The sequence below is a fragment of the Manihot esculenta genome, chromosome 16 (assembly GCF_001659605.2).
Source record: "Manihot esculenta cultivar AM560-2 chromosome 16, M.esculenta_v8, whole genome shotgun sequence".
Lineage (NCBI taxonomy): Eukaryota > Viridiplantae > Streptophyta > Magnoliopsida > Malpighiales > Euphorbiaceae > Manihot > Manihot esculenta.
The window spans coordinates 4,647,826-4,661,661 of record NC_035176.2 but is presented as its reverse complement, the minus strand read 5'-3'; the positions used below and the strand labels follow the sequence as shown (position 1 = coordinate 4,661,661).

At 22.6% G+C, this 13,836-nt stretch overlaps 2 protein-coding genes across 2 annotated transcripts; both read left to right on the top strand.

The window, feature by feature from the left end:
* The first annotated feature begins 5,957 nt into the window (after positions 1–5,957).
* On the top strand, positions 5,958–7,462 carry LOC110604222 (phospholipase A1-IIgamma). The gene is made up of 2 exons (XM_021742367.2): positions 5,958–6,577; positions 6,660–7,462. Exons 1-2 carry the CDS (start codon positions 5,996–5,998, stop codon positions 7,275–7,277), a joined length of 1,200 nt encoding a protein of 399 aa, XP_021598059.2. The 5' UTR covers positions 5,958–5,995; the 3' UTR covers positions 7,278–7,462.
* A 1,805-nt stretch (positions 7,463–9,267) lies between these two features.
* LOC110604100 (phospholipase A1-II 1) lies at positions 9,268–10,834 on the top strand. The gene is made up of 2 exons (XM_021742198.2): positions 9,268–9,902; positions 9,985–10,834. The coding sequence occupies exons 1-2, from the start codon at positions 9,315–9,317 to the stop codon at positions 10,630–10,632; spliced, it is 1,236 nt and encodes a 411-aa protein (XP_021597890.1). The 5' UTR covers positions 9,268–9,314; the 3' UTR covers positions 10,633–10,834.
* The last annotated feature ends 3,002 nt before the right edge of the window (positions 10,835–13,836 follow it).

The window sequence follows — 13,836 nt, the reverse complement described above, 5'->3', positions numbered from 1 at the left end:
AATTGATGAAGAAGAAAAGGAAGGAGGAAGAGGAGGAGGAGGAAAATAATTGGGGGGTAATTTAGTCTTTTACTATATTTTTAACGGCAAAAATAGACAGAAGAACTATTTTGTTGACGTAGAGAAAAAATAAAGACGTTTTAATAGGTTTTTAAAAATATAAGAACTGACTTATTAATAATGGTAATACTTAGAGACTAAATTGTAAATCTCCCTAAAAGAAATATGGATACTTATGAAGAAGTGGAAAGAACTGAGTTTTTTCAAATCAAGTTGATGGGATAGGCAAGTTTTATAGAAAGATATTGAATAGCATTTGGATGGGAGATGGAGAAATTAAGTAGAGTCACTACTTGTGGATGATCAACTGCTAGCGACAACAGACTTTTATAGTATATACTAGGTTTTTCATTAAACATATTTTCAACGTTGTATGTCCTTGTTATAAATGTCAATTATTTTTTATTAGTAAAATTTATTATTTATTATTATAATAAATTATTATTAATTATTTTTATATGAAAAAAATTATATAGTATTAATAAAAATAGTAAAACATTAATATGTTATATTAAATTTAAATTTATTATAAATTTACCAGTAGAGCAACTATCTAAAACTTTAATGTTTACTATAATAATTAAAAAATATATAATTTTAAATTACAAATAAAATACACTCAAATCTGGTAATAAGTGTATTTGAATAAATTTGAAATGTCTCATATTCTAGTCAAATGAAATAATTTAAAAGTACAAAATCTCATTTTATTATAATTAATAATAGTTTTATAAGTCAATAATTACTGATTATCAACTTAAATTTCAATTATTATCCTAATAAAATATTTACAAATTTATATTATAAAATCTCATTTTATGAATAAAATAATTATTTAAAATTATTTTAATATATTTATCATTAATAATAATTATTTAATATGTTTTTAATTCATCAATTTATAAAATTTTTGAAATAAATAATTTATTTTCTTATTTATGAAATTTATTGAAATAAAATTCCAATCTCTACAATTTCTTTTTACAATTACACTACAATAAATTAAATTTTTAAACGAATAAATTTATTTTTATATTATGACATTCTATTTATAATTTAATTTATAAATCAACTAAAAATAAATTTTTATCCATTTATATTATTTATAATTTTTTCAATATAAACATATCCGCACAAATGAAATATCTATTTGTAATACAAATTGACTGTATCTAATTTATTCTGTTTATAAATTCGTCAGTAATATAAATTGTTAATATATTTGTAAATTCACTTATGTTATAAATATTTAATTTGCTTATAAATCTATTTGTAATTCAAATGACTTAATCATTTGTAAATTTATTAATTATACATATAATAAATCTATCAATAAATTCATTTGCGATTCAAATAATAAAAAATGTAATCGAACCAAGATAGGAGATGATCTTTTCAACATCCATTTATAATATTTTTATAATTACAAATCTAAATAGATTTGTATTCGTCTGTGAATTCTGTTTGTATTGTATTTATATTCGATTAAATTTTTATAGTGTTAATAATATAATTTTAATTTACATTTGATTAAATTCTTATAATGTTAATAATATAATTTTAATAAATATATTATTAAATGGTAATAATATAATAGATTTTGAATTTAAATAATGAAATATATATTTAATTTATTAAAATTTTTAAATATTAATAATATTTTAATATTTTTAATTAACTATTAAAATTAATTTAAAAAATAAAATATTATCAATTTTAAATTTAAATAAAATTATAAAAAAATATTTTTTATTTCATTAATATTTTAACTTCAATTAATTAAATTCGATTTCTTATTTTTAATTTATGCCTACAAAAATAAAATTATTATTTTAATAATCTTTTTAATATTTGTCTAATATTTGAAAATTTAATATCATTACATTTTTAGAAGTATTTTTAGATTTTCTCAGCAAACTTTAAAATTAATTTAAACAACAAGCTTATCATCTAATTTATACCCTTATTTAAAAAATGTTAATTTATACCCTTATTTAAAAAATGTTAAACTTGTTACATCTTACCTATGCTTTGTAATTTTTTTAACTAATTATAAAATTAATTTAAATAATAAAATTACTATCCTTTTTAAAAATAAAATTTTAAATAATAAAATTATTACCTATTTTTAAAAAAAATTAAATATTATTATAAATAATTTCAAATTTAACAGCATTTTAGATAATTTTATTATACTCCTTTTTCTCACTTTCACATATAATATAAATATAGACTAGTTTCTCATTAAATATGCTTTTTCACGTGGTTTATGATATTTTTTTAAAAAATTTACTATTTAATTTCTATAAAAATTTTTATTTAAAAATATATTAAAATATCATTTACATTTTAAAAAATTTTATAAATTATTCTTAACTATTAAATATTTTACTATTTAATTTTTATAGTTTAAAAAAATATATTATTTAGTTACTCAATTTTATAAAAAATTTATTAATTAGTCTTTTTATATTAAGAGATTTTTAGATTTTTAAAAAATATTTAACGATTAAAATTAATAAACAAATTATAGTTTAATATACTTTTTAAAATTGAGAGATCAACTAGTGAGTTTCTATAATATATCATCTAAATAATAATTTTTTTATTTTTATTAATGAATTTTATTTTTTTATTATCTTTTTTTTGAAAACATATTTTTTTATTATCAAAATAAATTATTATTAATTATTCTCATATAAAAACACACAGTATTAACATAAATAATACAATATTAATAAATTAAATTATTGCAATTACTCCTATATTTTTTCAATTAAAATTTAATTTTTTAAAATTATTCTAATTAATCTTACCATTAATTTTAACGTTAAAAAATTAATAAAATTATCATAAGCAAAATGTAGAATTAATCATAAAAAAGTAATATATTTTATTTTTATTATAATTTCACTGTATATTTTTATTTTTTATCAATTAAACTCTATTTTTATGCACCTATCGCTATTTATATAATTAAAAATTTATAAAATTATTAATTTATTTTTTTTCTATTAAATATATTTAAAAGTTATTAATTATATTATTATTATTATTTTAATTTTTATTAATAATTTTATAATAATAATTTATCTTGATCTTTAACTAAAATCATTCTCGACTTTTTTTTTAATCTGTCTAATATATTTACTATTTAACATTACTTTTAAAATTATAGTTAAAAAAATAATCTTATTAAATACATTAGTCAATGAAATATTAAAAAATAATTTAAAATAACATTTAACATAATTCAGTTTAAAAATATTAAAAATAATAAAATATTTCTTTAAAATAATTTTTTTAAAACTCAAGTATAATACTAATCTACTATTTTTTAAAATTATAATATTTAGGATGCATTTCAAAAAAAAAAATAATATATGAATTAAGTATTTAATTATTTAGTCTAACTTGAATAGTTAAAAGAATATTTAATTCATATGGCATTAGAAAATAAATAATTATTTATTAATAAAATAAATAATTATTAAAAAATCTCTACATTGTAATTGTATCTTAAACTTTTAAATTATTATCAATTTTATTTTGAAATTTATTAACATGTGACGTGCTAAGTTTAATGGTATAAATAATGAGAGAGTATAATTAAAATAATTTTAAAAGATAAAATTTTAATTGATAAAAAAATAAAATGTAATTATAATAAAATTAGAAATATAGGTTTTTTCTTTGCCATTAACTCTAAATTAAATTAATTTTTTTATAAATTTATTAGTCTAAAAATTTAATAATTAGTATAGTAATCCTGAAAATTAAATCTAAATATAACTAAAATAACAAAATAGATGATATTAGAATGTGAATTATTAAACAATTGATATTATTTAAAATCAGTTATCAATTAAATTATAATATTGTGATAAACTAAAATCTATAATTTCACATTTAAAATCTTTAAAGTATTTTATAATTTTAAGTTGAAGTTATTTTAAGAGAAAAATATAGCTGAGTTGATAAGAACAAGAAACATATTAAATTTAATTTCAATTTAAATAGTATAGCTAAGAAACACAAATAAAGCAAGAGAAATAATAATTACTCATTACATGATTAATTTCAATTTATTGTGTACTTCAAATTTAAACCATAAAATTTCATTTTATAAATAAATTAAATATTTAAAATTATTTTGATACATTTATAATTTATAACGATATTATCACTTCACATTTAAAAAATTATTATTATTTATATTTATAACAACAGTTATTTAAGATAATTAGTTAAATAATTATATTTTTACAATCTATGAAAGTTAGGTGTTAAATTTATTTATAAAATGAAATTTAATTTTTACTAGTAAAATTTAATAATATATTATTATAATAATTTATTTGTAAAAAAACTCCTTGTATTAATAGAAATAATAAAATACTAATAAATTACTTTACCAATAAAGCAACAATCTAAGAATATAATAATTATGAAAATTAATTCTAAATATCACTTAAAAAATAAAATTTCAATGATATCAGAATATTAACCATTAAAAAATTGATATTATTGATAAACAGTAATAATAGAAAAGAACGAGTAAATATAACAAAAGAAGTTTTTGAATAATTTTCACTAATTTGATTAATTAAAACTGCACTATTTTAAATCAATTGAAATTCTGTGATTCCAAATTGATAATATAATAATGTATTATTTTAAAATTTTATAATGCATTATTTTTTCTAAATCTAAATGAAGTTGCAACTAATATATTTTAATAATATAATGCATTATTTTAATTTTTTTTATTTCATCAACATTTAAATTTATTATATTAATTTACACTTAAAAAATATCTGGAAATTTTATTTTAATAATCCGTATTTAAAAATTTAATATTTATCTATTATTTGAATGTGTTATTTTAATAATCCTTATTTTGAAATTTAATATTTTTGTATTTGTAAATTCTTTTTTATAAACAAGCATTTTATTAAAGGGATCAGAAAATACTTAGTAAACTGGAAAAAAAAATCTGGCAAACTGAGCACAACAACAAGACTGTATTTTTCAGATTTTTTTTTAAATTTTCGTAAACTTTAAAATTAATTTATATAATAAAATTATCATCTAATTTATATCATTGTTTTAAAAAATTATGATATTGTTATACCTTTTATATCCTTTTGTAATTTTCTTAACTAATTATGAAAATTCATTTAAATAATAAAATTTTCATCTACTTTAAAAATAAAAATTTCAATAATCAAATTATCAACTTATTTAAGAACTAAATAATATTATAAATATTATAGATGGTCAATTGATTGAAAAAATTGTCATTTTACATATTAATTTAAATATTTATTTTAGATGAATTAGTTTAATATTTGCATTTAATTATAATTTTGATTAATTTTTAAAATTAAAAAATATAAGAATATAGGTGACATGCTATATGCAATATTTTATTATTTTTATATTTAAATATAAATTAATTCTACGTGTGAATATTATACTTAATTATAGTTCACTAAATATATTTTAGTCAATAACTAATAGTTAAATATATATATATAATTCGTACCTTGAACAGTAGATAAATTTTATTTTTTAATAATTATGTTAATTAAATATATTAGTTAATTATAATTAAGTGAGAATTAATATTTTTTTACATATAAATTAGTTTATATTTAAAAAATACTATAATTTTACATATATGGTATGCTATATGAATTTTCACATTTTTATTTTTTAAAATTAGCTGAAATTACACGAAATATTAAATTTTAGTCAATTTATATTTTTAAATGTTTAAATTGAAATGCAAAATGACATAAATCAGCGGATTATCCTACAAGGAAAATTCTTGATACGTTAATTCTATATAAAGCAAGGAAGATGGCACATGAAAACCCATTCTCATACTCAAAAGTTTTCGTTATTTGAGCAAAGAAAAAGAAAGAAGGAGATGGCTAGAGACAGGTCAAGTGTGGTGACTAGTATTGCAGAGAGATGGAGAGAACTGAGTGGTGAGAATGACTGGAAGGGTCTGTTGGATCCTTTAGACATTGATCTTCGCCTCTCTATACTTCACTATGGGGATAGAGTTGCAGCTACTACCTATGCTTTCAACGATAAGGTGTCCTCTGATTGTCGAGGCTTCAGCAGGTATCCTCCAGAGGAATTCTTCTCCAAGCTTGGTGTAACGAAACGTAATCCCTCATTGGATTATACTCTCACAGACTTCATTTATTCAAGAGTAGAGAAGGATGTGTTCCACTGGGATAGTGAACCAATATCCACTTGGTGTGCTTATGTGGCGGTTGCCACAGATGAGGCGAAGACTAAGCTTGGGAGGAGGGATATTGTGGTTTCTTGGAGAGGAACCCTGTTGCATGTGGAGTGGGATAAATGTCTTGAAGCTTTGCCATGCTTAGCTTCGGACTTATTTGGAAATTTGCATAACCCTCACGTGCACTGTGGTTTTCACAGCCTCTACACCTCAAAAGACCAAAACTCTACTTACAATAAGACTAGTGCAAGAGAGCAGGTAATTAATTCATCTTATTTCAAGGATTAATTATCTTAATACCATTTTATGTTAGTCATAAATCATAGTTAATTTGTCCCAGGTTCTAGCAGCTGTGAGAAAACTGGTGGATCAATACAAGGATGAGGAGGTGAGTATAACAATTACAGGCAATAGTTTAGGATCAGCAATGGCGACCTTAACTGCAATGGACATAGCTTATAATGACTATAACAAGCCATCAAGTGAGCCAAAAAAGAGTTTTCCAGTGACAGCCATTGTCTTTGCTAGTCCCCGAGTCGGAGACTTAGGATTCAAGAAGATATATGATGATCTGAAAGATGTCCATTTGTTGAGAATAACAAATGCCAATGACCTAGTTCCTGACCTTCCACCATTTGGCTTTATTCATGTTGGAGAGAACTTACCAATTGACACCAGCGAGTCTAAGTTTTTGAAGAGCGACGTTTTCCCACATATGTTGGATGTTTACTTACATGGAGTCGCAGGCACACAAGGGAGTAAAGGGGGATTCAACTTGGAAGTTCCTTTTGATCTTGCAATTATAAACAAACTTACAGATGGTTTAACGGATGAATATAATAAGAATATACCAGCTAAGTGGTGGGTTGAGGAGAATCAGGGTATGGTTCAAAATGATGATGGAACCTATACCGCGCAATTTTATGTGCCAGATCCTCCTGTTGTGGCTCTCAATTAAACGGAGAAGAAAATTTACCTAGATTCAATTTAGATAAAAATTATTCTTAAATGGAAGCTAAATTCAATAAAAATCGTCAAACTGTTACAAGTTTGATGAATTGTATGGTTTGAAAAGTATTCTAAAAATTTCGGTGTGAAGTATTGTATAATGTAATAATGTTATTAAATAATGTCAATCAAATTTCGCAGCTATGTTTAAATATATTGAATTTGAGTGTATTTACATCAAGTCTAGCAAATTTGTTAGAGAAGAAAAAATGAACACACTATAAAAATCTATTGGATTACCAATAGATTTTACCAACGGATCCATTAGTAATATTAATAAATCTGCTAATAGATTTCAAATTATTAAATAATCCTTAACATAATTGTGAAAAAATTTACTAATAGAATTGAAATCCATTTTATAAGTTTATAAAATAATTAATGTTGAATTTTACTAACATATTTAAAATCTCGTAGTAGATCTATTAATAATTCACTAATTTAAGTATTCATTTATAAATTTAAAAAAAGTTGAATTTAAAATTCATCTTTAATAAAAGATTAGTGACAAATTTGAAAATTTATTATTAAAAATTTTATAATCAAATTAATAAGTAAAAAAAATACTGAAATTCTAATAATAATTGAAATCTATTAGTAAATTCGCTGATAATAAAATCTTTTATAAATACTCTCGTCTAACCTTTTTCAAGTTTTACAGAACTCTTATAAAATTCTATTTTCTGAATCTCAGATCATCATATTAGAATGTAAATTATTAAACAATTGATATTATTTAAAATCAGTTATCAATTAAATTATAATATTGTGATAAACTAAAATCTATAATTTCACATTTAAAATCTTTCAAGTATTTTATAATTTTAAATTGAAGTTATTTTAAGAGAAAAATATAGCTGAGTTGATAAGAACAAGAAACATATTAAATTTATTGTTGATAAATAGTATAGCTAAGAAATACAAATAAAGCAAGAATTAATTACATGATTAATTTCAATTTATTGTGTACTTCAAATTTAAACCATAAAATTTCATTTTATAAATAAATTAAATATTTAAAATTATTTTGATACATTTATAATTTATAACGATATTATCATTTCACATTTAAAAAATTATTATTATTTATATTTATAACAACAGTTATTTAAGATGATTATTTTTATAAACAATTATTTGAAACTTTTGCTATAATCAACTTATCAAAATTTTGAAATATTTGCAATAATCAATCTATGAAATTTATTAGAATAAAATTTTAATCTCTATAACTTTTTTTTTTACAATTAATATATATATAATTTTTTTTGTACAATCTATGAAAGTTAGGTGTTAAATTTATTTATAAAATGAAATTTATTTTTTATTAGTAAAATTTAATAATATATTATTATAATAAATTGTTATAATTATTTATTTGTAAAAAAACTCCTTGTATTAATAGAAATAATAAAATACTAATAAATTACTTTACCAATAAAGCAACAATCTAAGAATCTAATAATTAATATAATAATTATGAAAATTAATTCTAAATATCACTTAAAAAATAAAATTTCAATGATATCAGAATATTAAACATTAAAAAATTGATATTATTGATAAACAGTAATAATAGAAAAGAACGAGTAAATATAACAAAAGAAGTTTTGAATAATTTTCACTAATTTGATTAATTAAAACTGCACTATTTTAAATCAATTGAAATTCTGTGATTCCAAATTGATAATATAATAATGTATTATTTTAAAATTTTAAAAATTGAAATGAAGTTGCAACTAATATATTTTAATAATATAATGCATTATTTTAATTTTTTTTTATTTCATCAACATTTAAATTTAATATTATTGTATTTTAAATGTTTAAATTGAAATGCAAAATTACATAAATCAGCCGATTATCTATGCTACAAGGAAAATTCTTGATACATTAATTCTATATAAAGCAAGGAAGATGGCACATGAAAACCCATCCTCATACTCAAAAGTTTTCGTTATTTGAGCAAAGAAAAAGAAAGAAGGAGATGGCTAGAGACAGGTCAAGTGTGGTGACTAGTATTGCAGAGAGATGGAGAGAACTGAGTGGTGAGAATGACTGGAAGGGTCTGTTGGATCCTTTAGACATTGATCTTCGCCTCTCTATACTTCACTATGGGGATAGAGTTGCAGCTACTACCTATGCTTTCAACGATAAGGTGTCCTCTGATTGTCGAGGCTTCAGCAGGTATCCTCCAGAGGAATTCTTCTCCAAGCTTGGTGTAACGAAACGTAATCCCTCATTGGATTATACTCTCACAGACTTCATTTATTCAAGAGTAGAGAAGGATGTGTTCCACTGGGATAGTGAACCAATATCCACTTGGTGTGCTTATGTGGCGGTTGCCACAGATGAGGCGAAGACTAAGCTTGGGAGGAGGGATATTGTGGTTTCTTGGAGAGGAGTCATGTTGAATGTGGAGTTGCATAAAGGTCTTCAAGCTTTGCCATGCTTAGCTTCGGACTTATTTGGAAATTGGCATTTGCCTCTACCTTTCGTGCACTCTGGTTTTCACAGCCTCTACACCTCAAAAGACCAAAACTCTACTTACAATAAGACTAGTGCAAGAGAGCAGGTAAGTAATTCATCTTATTTCAAGGATTAATTATCTTAATACCATTTTATGTTAGTCATAAATCATAGTTAATTTGTCCCAGGTACTAGCAGCTGTGAGAAAACTGGTGGATCAATACAAGGATGAGGAGGTGAGTATAACAATTACAGGCAATAGTTTAGGATCAGCACTGGCGACCTTAAATGCAGTGGACATAGCTTATAATGACTATAACAAGCCATCAAGTGAGCCAAAACAGAGTTTTCCAGTGACAGCCATTGTCTTTGCTGGTCCCCGAGTCGGAGACTTAGGATTCAAGAAGATATATGATGATCTGAAAGATGTCCATGTGTTGAGAATAACAAATGCCAAGGACCCAGTTCCTAACTTTCCACCAAATTTTGACCCAATTCCTGACCTTCCACCAATTGGGCCTATTCATGTTGGAGAGAACTTACCAATTGACACCAGCGAGTCTAAGTTTTTGAAGAGCGACGTTTCCCCACATATGTTGGATGTTTACTTACATGGAGTCGCAGGCACACAAGGGAGTAAAGGGGGATTTAACTTGGAAGTTCCTTTTGATCTTGCAATTATAAACAAACTTACAGATGGTTTAACGGATGAATATAATAAGAATATACCAGCTGAGTGGTGGGTTGAGGAGAATAAGGGTATGGTTCAAAATGATGATGGAACCTATACGGCGCAATTTTATGTGCCAGATCCTCCTGTTGTGCCTCTCAATTGAACGGAGAAGAAAATTTACCTAAATTAAATTTAGGTAAAAATTATTCTTAAATGGAAGCTAAATTCAATAAAAGTCATCAAACTGTTACAAGCTTGATGAATTATATGGTTTGAAAAGCCTCCTAGAAATTTCGGTGTGAAGTATTGTATAATATAATAATGTTATTAAATAATGTCAATCAAATCTCGCAGCTATGTTTAAATATATTGAATTTGGGTGTATTTACATCAAGCAAGCCATACATTACGACTCAACTGTGTATTTACATCAAGCCTAGCAAACTTGTTAGAGAAGAAAAAATGAATACACTATAAAAATCTATTAGATTACCAATAGATTTTACCAACGAATCCATTAGTAATATCAATAAATCTGCTAACAGATTTCAAATTATTAAATAATCCTTAACATAAAAAATATTGTGAAAAAATTTACTAATAGAATTGAAATCCATTTTATAAGTTTATAAAATAATTAATGTTGAATTTTACTAACATACTTAAAATCTGATAATTTACTGATAGAAGTTAAAATCTGATAATTCACTGATAGAAGTATCCATTGATAAATTTAAAATAAAATGTTGAATTTAAAATTCATCTTTAATAAAAGATTAGTGACGAATTTGAAAATTTACTATTAAATCAAATTAATAAGTAAAAAAAATCTTGAAATTTTAATAATAGTTGAAATCTATTAGTAAATTCGCTGATAAATCTAAAATAAAATCTCATATAAAATTTTTACTTTCGCTAGTAATTTTTAAAGAAAAAACCACTTATTTCATAATTTAGTAACAGTTTACGGTATATTATTAAATCAATTAGTAATTTACGTTTATAAATATTAATACTACCTCCTTTTTTTATCATCCATTCATTCTACCATTTTTCTCTATTCCATTTTCTCTGTTTTCTTTCTCTTATTTTCTTTCTTTTACTATTATTTTATTTCATATGTATTTCTTATTCCATATTTTTCTATCATTTTCCTTTTTTTAATTATTCTTTTTTCTATTTTCTTTATAATTTTCATTTTTATTACTCTTTTTTTTTCTTCTATAATTTTTCTTCCCTTTCCTCTCACTTTCTTTATTTTCTCTATACTTTTCTTTTATCATTTTCTTTCTATTTATAATTTTTTTCTATTATTTTCTCTTAATTTATTTCTCTTCTCTAATAATTTGTTCCTTTTTCTTTCATTTCTCTAATATTTTTTTCCTTTTCTCTCATCCTTCCTTCTTTTCATAATTTTTTTATCATTTTATTTCTTTTTCTCATTTTTCTTTTTTTATCATTTTCTCTCATTTTACATCATTTGCTTTTCTCTCATTTGCTATTTTTCTGACGTCATTTTATCATCTACGCTTTTTCTTTTCCAAATATTCTTGCATTTTTTATAAATATTAGATATAAATTAAAATTTTATTAATTATAATAATAATATAATTTTAGATTTTATTTAACTAATAAAAAAATATTATTAATAATAAAATTTATTATTTAATTGAAATAATAAGTATTTTAAAATTATTTTAATTTACAAACGGATTGCAATCTATGGGTAAATTACTAATAGATTTATCAATGAATTTTATATTCATAAAAAAAGCATCTGCAATGGATTTAGTGACCATAAACATTTCCATCGGACTTAGGCGCATAGCAAAAAGGAGAAGGATTTAGTATAAAATTTGATGGAATTAGCGACGGAAATTTTTTCATCTCTAATTCAGCTATAATTAAAATTCCTCTTCATGACAGACACGAAATGTAATTGGGTTTTCATTTTCACATCCTTTTCCACCTCTCCCCCAAAAATAAAAAAGGGTTTTCATTTACTCTTCACGCGAAATTTATTAAAAAATTTATTAAACAACGGAACAGGACCTACATTATTCTTATTCTCCACTAACGGAAGTAGATATCCGTTAATAATGCGTAAGTGAAATATTAACGGATATTTTTAGTGATTTAATTATTTTTTAATGTGATGTGTTTTCACTAACGGATCCGTTAGTGAATTTTAACCCAAATTACAATAAATGATATCCCTAAATTATGAGATTGAGAAATCAAAATCTCTCTGAGCGTCCAACCTCTTTGGGTCTTTCATCGCTGCCGCCATCCATCATCAGCCGCAGCTAATCATCGTCCGCCGCCGCCAACCATCGTCCGCCGCCGCCAACCATCGTCCGCCGCTATCCACCGTCCACAGGTGCATCCTTCCTCGGCATCACAGTCCACGAGTGTCATGAGATTGAGAAATCAAAATCTCTCTGAGCGTCCAACCTCTCTGGGTCTTTCACCGCTGTCGCCATCCATTATCAGCGGTGAAAGACCCAGAGAGGTTGGACCCTCACGATTTAGGGATCTCATTTACTGTAATTTGGATTAAAATTCACTAACGGATCCGTTAATGAAAACACATTACATTAAAAAATAATTAAATTATTTACGGATTACTAACATTAAAAATATTCATTAATATTTCACTTATGGATTATTAACAGGTATCTACTTCCGTTAGTAGAGAATATTGTGTGTCATGTTCCATTGTACATATCGTTAGTATCACTAATGGAGTCCGTTAGTGATCAATATAAATCTCGTAGTGATATATATATATTGAAAATCTCATATAGAAAAATAAAAATACAGAAGTGGTTAGATTTTAATATCAAATTAATTTATCAAATCTATAAGTCTACGTAAAATAAATGAATGGTTAATATCTCGATATTTTTTTAAAAAATTAAAACTCGATTAAGGGTTTTCAGCCTCCTATATAATTAAGGAACAAAATTTTTAATTTCATTTATTTTAGATTTTTTTTTGTTAATATAGATATTAAAAAGTTTTTAAATTAAAAGTCAAATTAACTATAAAAAATTTATATAAATAAAATTTTGCAAATCAAATGAATTTGTCCATTTATTTTTTTAATTTGAATAATTTAATTTATTATCCACATAAATACTATTTTATTTTATCTATATAATTTATTTTTAAAAAAATAATCCAACTCATAACCTATTAAATTTATTTTTTTTTCTAGATTTATTTTTTTATATCTAAATAGTTCATGAAAATATTAAATAATCTAATCATTATTCATAATATTTTTTTAAAATTCAAAATTTATTTTTTATAAATTTAAATAACTTAATAGATATTTTCAATCGTATAAATAAAAATAATTATC

What these genes read in the sequence shown, in the direction of transcription:
- LOC110604222 (XM_021742367.2), top strand. Translation starts at nt 5,996, where the DNA reads ATGGCTAGAGACAGGTCAAGTGTGGTGACTAGTATTGCAGAGAGATGG. An exon ending in AGACTAGTGCAAGAGAGCAG is followed by an intron (nt 6,578 to 6,659) that starts GTAATTAATTCA and finishes AATTTGTCCCAG; the next exon opens with GTTCTAGCAGCTGTGAGAAA.
- LOC110604100 (XM_021742198.2), top strand. Translation starts at nt 9,315, where the DNA reads ATGGCTAGAGACAGGTCAAGTGTGGTGACTAGTATTGCAGAGAGATGG. An exon ending in AGACTAGTGCAAGAGAGCAG is followed by an intron (nt 9,903 to 9,984) that starts GTAAGTAATTCA and finishes AATTTGTCCCAG; the next exon opens with GTACTAGCAGCTGTGAGAAA.